This window comes from Sturnira hondurensis, unplaced genomic scaffold (assembly GCF_014824575.4).
Source record: "Sturnira hondurensis isolate 20B ecotype Veracruz unplaced genomic scaffold, ASM1482457v3 Scaffold0022766, whole genome shotgun sequence".
Classification (NCBI taxonomy): domain Eukaryota; kingdom Metazoa; phylum Chordata; class Mammalia; order Chiroptera; family Phyllostomidae; genus Sturnira; species Sturnira hondurensis.
Window position 1 is genome coordinate 2,484,863 of NW_028095397.1, and position 14,300 is coordinate 2,499,162.

At 50.0% G+C, this 14,300-nt stretch overlaps 1 protein-coding gene across 1 annotated transcript; it reads left to right on the forward strand.

Moving 5' to 3' along the window:
• Positions 1-3,610: 3,610 nt before the first annotated feature.
• EXOSC9 (exosome component 9) lies at positions 3,611-14,296 on the forward strand (the record flags this gene model as incomplete). The annotated part of the gene is made up of 12 exons (XM_037036327.1): positions 3,611-3,784; positions 4,101-4,195; positions 4,881-5,000; positions 5,121-5,223; positions 6,050-6,187; positions 7,601-7,683; positions 9,021-9,153; positions 10,117-10,205; positions 10,683-10,829; positions 11,370-11,554; positions 13,824-13,902; positions 14,230-14,296. Coding segments are annotated over exons 1-12 (1,305 nt in total), but the record flags the coding sequence as incomplete, so codon positions are not given.
• Between the last annotated feature and the right edge of the window lie 4 nt (positions 14,297-14,300).

The window sequence follows — 14,300 nt, forward strand, 5'->3', positions numbered from 1 at the left end:
GGCTCAGGTGACAGACACCTGCTGTCTCACAGTTCTGGAGGTCAGGGGTCCGCAGTGTCAGCAAGGCCTGGGGCATTTGGGAGGTGCTGGGGGGAACCTCTTCCCTCGCCTTTTGGGAGGGGGCATTATTCTGCCTGTAATACACCCTATAATAGTTACTTGAGTTACAATGAATTTAACCCACATTGATAAGTTCTACTTTTATTACTTATAATTCTATGTAAGATAGGACTTTACTTGTAGAAACTCACTAGCACAGAATTTTTCTGGAACGCACCATTTAGACATTAAATCACAGGTTTTTATCAGTGAGCAGCAATCTTCATTTTACCCCTGAGAACAGGTGAAAAGACGTCAGCCATGTGCCCGAGAGACAGCCATTTGCCCACTCTTCTGTGCCCAGGATTACCCACGAGTCGCTCGAGTCTGGGTGCGGAGGAGACCAAAGGCCCTGCTTCTCGTCCTCCCTCCCTTTGTGGTGCTCACGACAAGCGCGGTACCAGCCACCTTTTGTTCATCTAAACATATAGAAGCTTAATAATAGTAACATGAGATCATATACAGATTCCTGCGCATAGCAAATAAAAATGAAAGGGGAAGCTCTTCTAATGATTCAGTAGAAACTAGACATAGAACTTGATAATCTACTATCGAGGGTTTTTAAAATTTACTACATAATCGCACTACATACGATTATCCGTGTTCAGCTGTTGCTTTCTCGGTCCATCTGGGCTGCTGTAACCAAACCCCACAGACCAGGTGGCTCAGAAACAGCGGAGCCTTGCTGCTCACGGTTCCAGAGGCTGGAAGCCCCAGATCAGGGTGTCGGTGTGGTTGGTGGTATCTCTCCTGGGAGTCCCAGCCTCCCCCTGGTGTCCACTGCTGGTGGAGGGGGCGCTGTGGGGTCTCTGATAAGATCACTAATCCCACATATGAGGGCTCCACCCCCACCTGCCAGAGGCCCCACCTTCTCACAGTGTCACCTTTGGGGGTTAGGGTTTCAACATGTGAATTTGGGGAAACACAAATATTCAGACAATAGCAATGGCCAATGTATAAAAGCTTTTCACGTGGTAACTCTGTGGTTTCCACTTTGTATCTTAAAAAGCAACAATTAAACCATTGTCTGTGTAAAAACGTAGGTGAAGCCAAAATGCCTTTTAAAAGAAATAGTTAAGTCAGAACAACAAAAAAAACATAATTTTTTTCCTTTTCACTTTTCCTGATGATAAAAGATATTCATATGCTTTATAGAAGATTTGGGAAATTCATAAAGAAAACAATTCACAAAGAAAAAACTTCCCAGAATCCCACTACCCAGGGATAAACAACCTAACATTTCACATTCTTTCTTCGCAGGATTGTTTTTGGAAAACCAGTTTCATCACAGACTAATCGAACTGCAGACATACTATACGATAAATAAAATGTAAGCTCCAATTTTCTCACTTATCTCTCCGCCCACCCATCCCCAGATGTGCTACCACGGCCCTGTACCCATTTTTATTCGTGAGGCACAGGACCACGCGGTGGTTGCCACACAGGTTAAGAAGATACGGATCACTCCAGCAGAAGCGCACCGAGTCAGGGTCCTTTTGGGCACACTCAGCAAAGGCCAGTGCAAAGGTGCTGCTTCACTGACCGGGAAGCCCTGGGACCGGGGCCCACTCTATCCCCCTCCACTCGTCCCCCTCATTTCTCAGTTCTGCTGGCCTCTCTCTGACTTCAGGTTCAAACAGGTTCTCCCCCTGTGGTGGTAGGGTGGCCCCTGACCGTTCCTGACCTGCCTGGTCCTTAGGGTGGACAATCTTCAAGAAGGAAAGAGCTATTCTCTCCCAGAGTTCACATGTCAGGGCTGATGGAACTACTCTGTCTGGCCCTGCCTGGGTGAAGAGCGAAAGAGAAGACTGGGATGGGGCCATGATGAGCAAGGCCTGGTCATACCCACGTCTGTTTATCAGTAACCTGAGAATCATGTGGGGTCAGAAAAGGACATTCCTCGAGGAAACAGGAAAGGACAGCCTGTTTCAGTGAAGGGCTATTCCTTCATTTCTGAAGGGAAAGAGAAATCAATAAACACCCACTACAGGAACCCAAGGGTTTAAACGATGGGCTCAGCCAGTTCTGTTGTGAAACTGCACTATAAACATGAACATATGTTGTTAAAGAACTCGAATGCCCTGAATCCCGCAATCCTCTTGCTTATTCTGAAAATCAGTCAACTCTCTGAGCACGTGGCCCTGATTTCTGCGCACTCCCCTCCCACTCAGCAGTGCTGTCTCCCGACCCTGTAAGTTCCTCCTCTGTCTTGGCTCACGTTGCTGCCTCCGCTTGAAACACTTTTCCTTTCCTCCCGATGCTATCGCGGCTGCTCATCCCGAAGGATTTAGTTACTGAAATGTCACTTCTACCGAGTGAGGCCTTCCTGCAGACACCCCTCTTAAAATAGCAGCCCCATTCTCGGATAGCACTTACTGTGTGAAAGTGTTTTATTGGTTTGTTTCTACTGATTGTCTCCTCCAAAGAGAGTATGAATTCCTTGAGGAACAGGATCTTGTTCACCGGGTTTCTCCAGCACTTGAATTATTCTTAAGACTCGGGAGGCCCTCACAAATAATGTCGAAAATTTATTAAGTCCATGAATTGTAAGTGGCACAAAGTGTATCCACAGTAGGGGAGGAAAAAAAAGTGAAAGGAGACCAAAGCAATGAAACGGAGCCCGGTGGGGACGTCCCAGGGCCTGTCACCCCTGAAGCAAATGGAAGCAAAATACACCCCGCAAACACTTCAGTGCTAGTGCCTACGCCATGCCAGGCACTGCTCTAAGCATTTCACGCATGCACTCGTTTTTATCCCTCGAAGTAACACGTCTGTCACTCCATTCCGCGGATGAGTAAAGTGAAGCACGCGGGCCAACTTGGCGAGGGCCAGAGCGAGCCGCGGCAGGACCGAGCCTGAACCCAGGTGCTGCGGTGCCTGCTTTTCCTGCTGCTCGATGCTGCCGCTCCCGACGAAGCTCAGGGGTCTGCAGCACCGGCACACAGAGCTTTCTCTGTGCCCGTGCACGTCAGTGCACCGGTTCAACCTACCTGGAGAGGCTGGAAGACCACCCAGCACATCTTGTTTCAGTCCAAGGGTGGTTACGACACCCCTGGTTACGAAGTGGGACATTCTCAGTTCCCGTCACCCTCTCGAGGGCTCCGAGGTTGCGCCCCAGCTCACCTACCGTGTCCCCCACCCCCCACCTCCGCCCGCCCCTGCGGTAGTTCCTGCACCGGACCCGCCGCGCGCTCGGCTCCTCGGGGCTCCAGCGGCCGCGCCTCACCTCCGTCCCCTGCACAGCAACGGGGACACCTGTCCAGCCCGCCCCGCTACGACTGAGGCAAGGGTGCGGTGTGACAGCGCTGCACCGAGGTTAGTTTCTACCACCACTGCACATTTCCGGGGCCCCTCCGTCGCTACACTTAAGAATAAAGAAATAACACCTTCCAACTCGGAAAAACGCCTCGCTCGGCCGCGGAGTTCCGCGCGGCCACTTCCGCCCGCACGGCCCCGCCCCGAGCCTGCGCAGTGGCGCCGCGCCGCCCCGGCTTCCGCAGTCTCGCCGCCGAGCCTTGATGACGTAAGCGCCTGCGCCTCCCGCGATCTGGGCGCGCGTGGAGAGGCTCGGGTTCCTTCCGTGCGGATTCCGCTGCCTGCGGGTCCCGGGACCGCCATCATGAAGGAGACACCGCTTTCAAACTGCGAGCGCCGCTTCCTCCTCCGCGCCATCGAGGAGAAGAAGGTACGCGGCCCCGGGCACTTGGGGCTGCGTGGGCGCTCAGGTGGCCCGGCTGTCCGCGACTTTCCGGCTGGGCCCCTCGCCGGCCCCTCGCCGGCCCCGAGGAGTCCTGCCGGACGCCCGCCGCCTCCCCAGCCTCCCCAGGTTTTATTTGGCTCCAGTGGGTTCTTTTCAGGGCTCGAGTCAGCCCAGCCACGGCCAGTGTCCCGGCTCCCAGTTTCCACTTGCTAGTGAGGTGGGGGTGGGCGCCCAGGGCCCGGCTCAGAGCGGCCGCGCCTTACCTGTTCCAGGAATAAGCGGATGAACCTTGTGCTTACAGCGCCTGGATGGCAGGCAAACCTATGATTACAGGAGCATCAAGATCTCATTTGGAACAGACTACGGGTGCTGTATTGTGGAACTTGGGAAAACAAGGTAACAAAGGATTCAAATTAGGAGCTCAATACGGGGACCTGTTTTTAAAGAACCTAATGACGTAGTTGTTTATAGAGCAGCTAAGGAAGTCTGGACGGTATTTGTGTGGCCGCCAAAAAGGAAGTGTAGTTTCTTTAAACTTCACATTTTTAATCAGAAGTGCATTTTCTGTCACATGGTTCGTGGGTATCGCATAGTTTGCGACTGCACTGAATTCTTCTGCACGTCTTGTCAGTACCTACACCCTACTTACCTCCTTTTCCTGGGTGATGTGAGAACTTGGTTTTTAATATTCGTTTGGAAGTTGTGAGGACTTTGGTTTGATAGTGTTGGTGAACGTGCTGTAGGAAAACTCCTAAGAAATCTCAATTTCTCATGCTGTCTTGTGTCAATAGATACTTGTAGGAAAGCAGGGTTAAGGTCATTGGTTTGGTTTTTTTTAAAGGATCTGTGGAATAATCGGTATACTAAATACAAGATGTTTTTTTCCTGTCATCTCTATACCAATATGCATTTTATTCTTGTATATATTCTACTGTACTTTATACATAATGTCAGCCTCTACATTGCGCTGAGTGTGTTATTACTCAGAGTAATATTGAAACTTAATTAGTATTTGTTTTAGATTTTTTTAAATTGGAAAGGAAATGTACTTAATCAACAGATATGCACTTTGTCTTTGCAGAGTTCTTGGACAGGTTTCCTGTGAACTTGTTTCTCCAAAACTGAATAGGGCAACAGAAGGAATTCTGTTTTTTAACCTTGAACTCTCTCAGATGGCTGCCCCAGCTTTTGAACCTGGCAGGTATTTAAATCTTCTTCTTAAACTAACTGCTCTAACCCAAGGAGAATGTAACCACAGCGAGGTGTTGTTTTAGCGCCTGGTGTTGCAGTTCATGACATTAGCACATTCCTGTTTTCACAGGCAGTCAGACCTCTTGGTGAAGTTGAATCGCCTCTTGGAAAGATGTCTCAGAAATTCGAAGTGTATAGACACTGAGTCTCTCTGTGTTGTTGCTGGTGAAAAGGTGGGGAATGTGCCCAGAGTTCGTAATCTTAGGATGAATGCTGTCAGTTCATGGATCCCTGTAGCTGTGCATTCGTGCTTAAACCTTCGGTCGTCTCTGTACTGGTCCACTTCACTTCAGATGCTCCTCAGGGCCACCCCTGGAGCTTTGTGTCATCTCTCTGTGAAGGGACAAAAATATTGTGAAAAGAGCAACTGGGATTTGTGTGAAAATGTTTTATTCAGACCAGTTGCGGTTTTCGAAAATTTTAATTTTTTTTTAATGTTTTTTAAGTTCATAGACATAGGCAGTGTTTTCCTTTTTTATGGAAAATAAAACGGAAGACCGGATTACACCCTTCATTGGGATAGGCTTATTGACTTACGTAGGACCACACGTTGCAAATCTCATTCTCAGTAAATTGTTCGGTATGATAATAGTAGAACTTTATTCTTCATTAGGGCATTTTGGCCATCTTTTTGACTCCAGAAGAATCACTTAGCCTCTCCACACTCCATGTTGAATGTGTCACCTTCCTGTTTGCATTACTTGTAAGGTTGTCATCATGAATGCTCGGAGTTCGGGAAATCCTAGTATTAGACATAAAATGGTTCTGTACACTTAGACCATGTATCTTACTGTTGTCAGATGACTCCCAGAAGGGTAAACTATTGGTATTTCAGATGTTGGTCCAGCCTAACGTTTTTCTAAGTACAGTTTTATTGATAACAAGGAGCACCCACATTTTAACCTCAAGAGAAGAATTGGCACACAGTGTTACTTTTCCTTTTAAATAGCCACTGGTTGTGATCAGTCGGATTTGTGTTTGTTTTGAATTCACATTCAGGTTTGGCAGATACGCGTGGACCTACATTTACTAAATCACGATGGAAATATCATTGATGCCGCCAGCATTGCCGCGATTGTCGCCTTGTGCCACTTCCGAAGACCCGATGTGTCTGTCCAAGGAAATGAGGTGACGCTGGTGAGTAGGCGGGCCGTGCTCCTGTCTGTGGGCAAAAGGAACTGGGCACTGGCGGACTCGTGGTCGGTGGAGATTGGGTCTGCTCTGAAACTTGTCCGGAAGGTAAATGCTACATAGGTCAAATTGTCTTTGAAGTGGCTTAAATCTCCAGTGACACTTGAGGTGTCAGTAAAAGCACACCCCAGCCTGGCTTTCTAGAATAGAAGGCGATGACCTCTTGGATTGTGTGTTAGATGAAGTGGTTGTCTCATGTTCACGGGCTGCGTGGGTGGGAACTACCACACAGTGTGAAGCGTGCTTGTTTGTGGCAGAGTCCATCAGAAGCTTGTTAGAAGCAGTGCTGGGCCCCACTCTGGGGGTGCGGTGGGGGGAGGACCCATGGTGCTTCTGGCAGAGCTCCCAGGTGGTGCTGGTGCTGCTGCGGGGGCAGAACCACTGGCCCGTGCAGTGTATGTTGTCTTTCTCTTGTTTGCTGAGTATGTTTCTTTAAGTTATGTACAGTGTGTGCGAAAACAGTGAAAGCCCACTGTGGGGGTGGATTGCATCCCGGAGTTTCAGAAGGGACACCAGCCTCTCTGAGCAGTCGTCCGGGTGCTGCTTGTAGGCATCAGACTGGAGCAGACTCGTAAAAGACTCAGAGGTCGGGACACAGGTGTTTTTTTAACAATGGAGACATGCCTTTTAGAGGAGGGAGATGGTATATAAGGAAGCAAAAACAAGTGGAAAGTGATTAGCACACATAAAAAGGTGTCAGTTGAAAAAGAAAACTGTAGAGTTATTGCTGGCAGTAAAGTGTACGTTCATTCAGAGACTTTTATGTGAATGTTCATAGCATGTCTGTAATCACCAAAACCTGGCAGCAACCCAGTGTGTCAGTGGGCGGACGGAAAGCAAAGTGTGCGCTGTCCCTACCGTGGGACACAGTCCAGCAGTGACAGGGACCAGACCACGGATTCGTGGGGGAAGCACACTAAGCTGAAGGGGGCCATTATAAAAGACTAAGAGTTGGTTGGTCCCACTTCTGTGGAATGCCCCGGAAGGTGGCTGTAGAGACAGGGCGTAGCTCAGGGCCTGCGTGGGGCTGGGAGTGAGAACTCACTGGGCATAGGGTTGAGGGAAGTTGCGGTGTGGGTGGGTCATGGCAGTGTTAGAGAAGTGCACTGTGGGGTTGTTCCGTGACTGCAGGCGTGTTACAGATGAACTGAAACGAGTGGCTCGGTGGTGGGTGAACTGGGTCCCGGTGCTGCTTTTGACAGATGCGTGAAGTTGAAAGGCACGTGAACGGCAAAGTCAGATAGGTAGTTGAAAAAGAAGGGATTTAGGTACTCACCGAGGATTCGTGGAGTTTCATTTTTTAATATCTGATGTGCAAGATGGTTCTTTCGTAGGTGCATGACTTTTACTTTCCAACAGCACACTCCGGAGGAGCGGGACCCGGTCCCGCTGAGCATCCACCACATGCCCATCTGCGTGAGCTTCGCCTTCTTCCAGCAAGGGTGAGTCTCGCCGTGGCTCGCCACTGCACCCGGCGCCGCTGGGGGCCCGGCCGTTTCACTCAGGTGCGCGGACAGATGACAACCCCCGTAACACTCCAGCACCTCACGGTGCAGAAAAGGGTTTGCATCTGTGGGCCTGGCCCTTCCTAAGGGCTTTAGTTGGCAACGAGCTTTCTCGACAGAAGTGGCAAACTCTGTAAGGAAGGGGCTCCATGTCTATCTTTTGACGGTGTGTCACAGCCGGGTGGACTCACTGCCTCGTGGTCGTGTGCCGTCTTTCCACGTCTCTGGAGGTGCAGGTGTTGGGAGGACTGTGTGCCGGGCTTTAACCGGGACAGTGGGTGGGGACTACTGCGGTCGACGCCAGCGGGACTCTGGAGCCTGTTGGACACAGCGGTTCTGGGAGCAGTCCTGGGGACACTTCACCAGTGGGCAGCATCTCAGGGCCTTCGGCTCTCCTGCCATTTCCTTGGTCCCTGGAACGGTGCCTGCAGAGGAAGCCGAGCCGTACATCGTTGTAGAAGCGAAGGGAGGTATAAATAAGGTACTCGAACAGTCTTACCAGTAAGGACTAGAGAAAAGCTTTCAGCCTTCAGGCGCTGTAGTGCAGAGCTTCGCTGGAGGGAACTAGACCGGCAGCGGCAGGCAGCAGGGGTGAGCCACGTATGCAATGTGAGAGTTTCCAGATAGTAAAAAGCAAAAAGAATCAGGTAAATTTAAGTTTTACACATTTATTGTATTTAATATAACTGAGATAGTTTCATGTGTAATCAGTGTCTTAAAATTTGTCCATGGAGTGCTCCACATTCTTCTGTTGCTGCTACGTCTTTGGCAGCCAGGGTCACGCACTCACAGTGTGCCTTGGTGTGGGTCAGCACCTCTCCGGGGCTCAGTGACCAGGTGGGCCTGGGGGCTCCTTGGGACAGGGCGAAATGCAGTGTTTTCTAAATGAGCTGTTAGAACCTAGAAGAACTTCAGCATACAGGCCATTAAGGAGACTTTAAATTAATCACATTATCTACATTTTTGTTAAAGAGCCTCAAGTTATTTAATCAAAGTGATAGCGTCTGATTTCAGTTTCGTATCATTTAAATAAAACCATTATGAACTTAATGCAACTTTACTGCAACAACTCACAATATCCACTTAGCATTATTTTGTGTGCATAAAACCAAAAGTTCTCTTCTACCTTTTCCCGTTAAAGTGACTCAAATCCACAGACTTAGGTCATCATTGAGTCAGCTCTATTAATGCCATCTTTTAAGACTATCCATGACCTTGAGGCAGCCCCGAGTCCAGCCTCAGGTGCACTCAGGTCCACTTCGTGTTCATCGCAGCACGTTCCTGTTGGTGGATCCCAGCGAGCGAGAGGAGCGCGTCATGGACGGCCTGCTGGTCATCGCCATGAACAAGCACCGAGAGATCTGCACCCTGCAGTCCAGTGGGGGGATCATGCTGCTGAACGAGCAGGTCAGGGCCCCGCTCACGCCCCGGGACCCGGAGTCTCTTCCTGCAGCAGCTTTCTCTTTCTCTTTCTCTGCAACTGGAATCCCGCAAGGGTGTTTCCAGTGACTGATTCTGGCACATGTTAGGATCCGGTTCCAGGATTCATTAGTTTGTCGACTGGCAGCTGCAAGGCATCTCCCACTGTGGCCTACTGAAGTTGGACCCTGCTGGGTGGAGGGACACTTTGTACTTTCCAGTGAAAGAAGAGACTCAGACTTCTTTCCCCACAAAAGGTGTCAAAAATAGAAGCAAGGTTAAAAGATAGCTTATGAGCATTTGGGTGCCACAGGCAGTTTCCAAACCCAGCACCACGTCAGATCTGCACGGGGCTGGGAACCCGACCCCAGGAACCACAGGCGCGGGTGCTGCAGCCCGCGGGCTGCTGCAGGCGGGCCCAGCTCTGCACGTCCTCATGCCTCAGTTTCTTTATCTGTAAAGTAGGGAGTACTATGACATCGACACCTGGTTGTTGGGGCAACACGAGGATAAACGGGTTGCACTGCACAGCCCGTATGAAGTGCAGTAGATAGACGTTTCTGACCACCACCATTACCAGCATTGGGCCCCTTCCCAGGCCCCTATTGCCAGGAAAACTGATCCATTAGGCCTCTGAAGCCCGAGAACATGTGCTTTCTGGAAGCTTCCAGGGGTGCTCTGCAGCCACGCTGGCTTTCTTCCCTGGAGGGAAGTCCAAGTGCCCCAAGCCTGCAGTGGTCGCCCCTGACCCCTTCACTGCTGTGTGTTAGTGCCACAGGCCTGTTTGTGGGTCTGTTCCGTAACGGGTAGGCCTTTGGGTATTTTGAAACAACGCACAACTTGCTTTGTTGTGTTAGTTTCATAATTATAAAGTTAGAAAAACTAATCTTATGTTTTGCTAGAGAAAGCTATTTGGTTTGTCTTTAAGTAACAACCCGTTTTTATACATAGGTTTTGAGGTGTAGTAAAATTGCTGGTGTGAAAGTAGCAGAAATTACAGAGCTGATTCAGAAGGCGCTGGAGAACGACCAGAGAGTCAGGTGAGTTTCGTGTTGGAGCCGATTGAGAGTTGATTGACCTGGTTGCTGTGTTCCAGTATAAACAGTCTGTATTGAAAAGCCATGGCAAAGAATCTAGTAAATCAAGTTAACTGCAAGAACCCAAACGCGGTTGATCCAGTCTTCTCACCATGTGACCTTAGGCAGGACCCGTAACCCAGCAGTCAGTGCCTGTCACCTGCGGTCTGCTGCGGCTGGTTTGAGGCTTACAGAGTAATGTGCTTCAGGCGCTTAGCAACGCCAGCACCTGGTTCAGTAAGTGGTGGTGAGAGGGGCTGGCTTGCTTGGTATTATTTCTCTTGATAGGCACAGAAACTGGTGAGGTTAATTTAGTCAAATAACTATTCCAGTATTTCTCATCCATCAAAAGGTAACTTTTTTGGTTTTTGTCTTCTCTTCCATCTACTGTCCACCCCATTCCCACCCCCAACCTTCCTCCCCCTAAAAAATCCCACACAGGAAAGAGGGTGGGAAGTTTGGCTTTGCGGAGTCCATAGCAAATCAGAGGATCACAGCGTTTAGAATGGAGAAGGCCCCAGTGGACACCTCTGACGTGGAGGAGAAAGCCGGAGAGATCATCGCTGAAGCCGAGCCTCCTCCCGAAGTGTATCTTCACTGGGCAGCTGTTTCCCCTCTCCCTGCGACAGGATCCATAGCCCCATGGCGTTGCTGGGGGTGTGCAGAGCGCGCACATTTAGGGCACAGTGATGAGTCAGGGTGACAGCGTGACATCTGCCTCCTCTTGTTTTCCTGCAGAACTCTGGGCATCTCTTATTTAAAGAGCCAATTTGTAGCATTTCATTTTCCTTTGAAAACTGTTCTGTTTCAGTGGCGTGGTCAGGCACTCCATACACCGTCACACGTTGTTTTTGACATCACTTTTTCTTCATCAACCGACTCTGTTCCTGTCCTACAGCTAAAATGTGCAGTCTCTCGCTCGCTGTCTGTCCATGAAAACCTCACCTGAGTTAAACCCTTAGTTCTACTTTTCTTCATTGTTTAGCCACCCTTAGTCCAGCTCCTAGTCAACTTTTTCCCCTGAGGCTTTGAGGTGCCCTTCAGTCTCAGAGAGAGAATGCTTTCATTCTTTATCAGCACTGCGTCAAGTAGCCATGTCTGTGTGACTCAGTTTCCTTAACTGTGAAGTGTTTCCAACCCTGTGCTCTGGACTCCTGGCACGGCGCAGATTGGAGAAGGAGTGGAAAACTCCTGGGGCGATCTGGAAGACTCCGAGAAGGAGGATGAGGAGGAAGGTGGCAGTGATGAAGCCATTGTCCTCGACAGTGTGACAGTGGACACGGGCGTGGAAGTCCCCAGTGCTGGGAGCCGGGGTAGGTGCTGCTTCATGGCCTTCAGTATGCATTGTACACGGTGTGTTAACGTGTAGACGTAAGTCACATGTGCTGTCATGTGTGTGTGTGTGGTGTAGCCCTACTTACAGATTAAGGTCTCCCCCAATAGGGACCTAGTGTCGTGTATCAGCCCTTCTGTTTGTGGAGCGGGAGACGCGCTGATTTACACGGGAACTGGACTGTGAAGCGCCTGCACCACTCACCGCAGGTCTCGTCTGAAAGGCCATGCTCACCTCCGTGGGGCCAGGGGCTCCGGCGCGGCCTGCAGTTGCATTCTTAATGTAGGCACGTTCTGGTCTCTTCTCTTACGTGTGTGTGTCTGGACCAGCATTAAGGAGGTCTCTGAAAGGTCTTATTCCTGCATGCCATTTCCTCTTTGCTTAGTTTCCGAGATGGGGAGCTGACATCACGTGTGTTGACAGTGTTGTGCCGTCCAAGCAGCGCTTGCTGCGTGTCAGAAGTGTTCTCTGTGCGGTCGAGCATAGCACCGCTAGCCACGCGTGCTGTTGAGCACTTGACACGTGGCTCTTGTGACTAGAACTGGCCTCTACACTTCAGTTCCGGGCAAACACAAACGTTAAATAGCCTCCTGTGGCTACCGCAGGAGAGTGGCATTGGCACAAAACTGGAGTTACCTGGAGTGCAGGTGGTTCTGGGTGACCCTTGCATTCTGGAGGCCACAGTACTAGAGATGTTGCTTGTACCTGCGGGCACTTTTTCTTTGAGAAAACCGAGCTTGTGTCTGGCCCGTCCTGGAAACTGTCCCTGATCTGCTGTTTAGGCTGTGGGGACAGACATCGCAGGGGCAAGGCTCCAGGCCTGGGGCCCGGGGATGGAGCGCTCCTGAGTCTCTGTGACACCCAGGCTGCCCACGGCTGAGCTGTAGGGAAGAGCCCCAGGGGGCCCGACTGGTACTCGCTTTCCCAGCGCTCACGCTATTGGAGGTCACTCCGACTCCACTGTGTTCACACAGCGTGCGAGCGGCTTCTCCCTGGGACTGCGAGGGAAGCTTGAGGCTTTCTGTGTGATTGCCATCAGCCAGTCCGAGTGCTACAGGAATTCGGTGTTGAATGTCCCTCGCTGGTTAGGCATTCCCTTAGTGACAAAAACTGCATGTCGACGCCAGCTTTTCACTGTGTCAGTGCCACTGAGCAAGTAGCCTGTGCCCTTTTTATTTGTTAACTGTCTTTTTAAGATGGACAAGGGGCACAGCTAGGGTCTTTCATTGGGAGCTTGAAGGCGAGTATTTTCAGCTGAATAATAAAGGTAGGACTAAGATAATTGGTGAAGTCTTTCTAAAGCATATGAACAAAGGGAGAAACTAATTGAGAACTCAAAATACAAAGAACTGATAAACCAACAACCAAGTGGGAAAAGGGTAAATCCACATTGTTACTAGTGAAGAGTGGGCAAAAAGAAGGAAGTAGTTTTCAAATGTAAGCACCAGCACGGCCGTGCAGGAAAGTATCCGCCCCACATGCTGTTCCTCAGAGTGCAAACTGGAACTGTCTGGAGGGATTTGGCAAAAACCTTTAGAATGCACGTGCCTTTTGGCCCAACAATTGTGCTTCTAGGCATTTTCTTTCCAGTGCTGTTTGTAATAGGGAGAAATGAAAAATTTTGGTCTTGAGAACCAGCGACTTCTAAGATAAATGGTAGTACCTCCCAGAGTGGCACGCAGCTCAGCTGGCGTGTTCAGCTTCCGGATCAGCTCCGTGAGATGCTGTGTTTTGTGTCTGTAAAGTGTGCAGACCCCCCCCAACTTTGCTGTTCGAGTGTGACCAAACAGAAGATGTGATAAAGAGTGTTTGGGGGATGGAGTATGTACTGTGTCAGAGCCTCAGGAGCTTACTTCAGGGAAGGAAGGAAACGAGTGGGTCTGCCAGCCTGTACCCAGAGCGGCCGGCTGCCGTGGCAAAATGCAGTTTTCAAGTCCCCCACGTGGAAACCAGTGAGGAAGCTTCCCGAGAGAATGAAGGCCGACTGCAGAGGTGCTACGGGTTCGCTTCCAGGCCCTTGCAGTACAGCGAGTCACATGTTTTTTTGGTTTCCCAGTAAATAAAGCAAGTGCATACCTTAATGAAACAATCTCTTACTACAAAGAAAAATACTAGCCATCACCTGAGCCGGCTGGAAAACGGTGCTGAGAGACTTGCTCAACTCAGGGTTCAGCTTGTACGAAGCCAGTGACAGGGAAGCGCAGTGCGTGAGGTCCGCCTGCACTTACACTGCTTCCGCCTCCCTACAGACGCTCCCATAGTGCTGTCCGACAGCGAGGAAGAAGACATGGTTGTTTTAGAGCCCGGCAAGGATCCAAAGAAAATAAGGTGAGTTTCTGGTTGCTTTCTCTGGTTCTATTCTCATCTTGCCCCACTGTGAGAGAGAGACGCACCTTTCATTAGCAATCCCGCTGTTCTTGGGTTTCCTCAACCTCAGGGTTGTCAACATTAGCAGCTAATTCTGTAGAACCTCTGGAATGCCGTTCAGAGTCACTGCGTTTTATTCATAGTTGGCAAGGGTATCATACTAGGGGGGGGGGGCGCCTGATTTTTGTGGTTCCAGAATGTGACAAGCACGATGTGGGGCACCACCCCCCAGTCAGCTTCCAGTACTGACACTTAGTAAACGTTAGTAAACCTTAACTTTATTCACAGAACACAGACCGTCAGTGCCCAACAAGAAAAAGCACCAAGTAAAAAACCAGTGAAAAGGAGGAAAAAGAAGA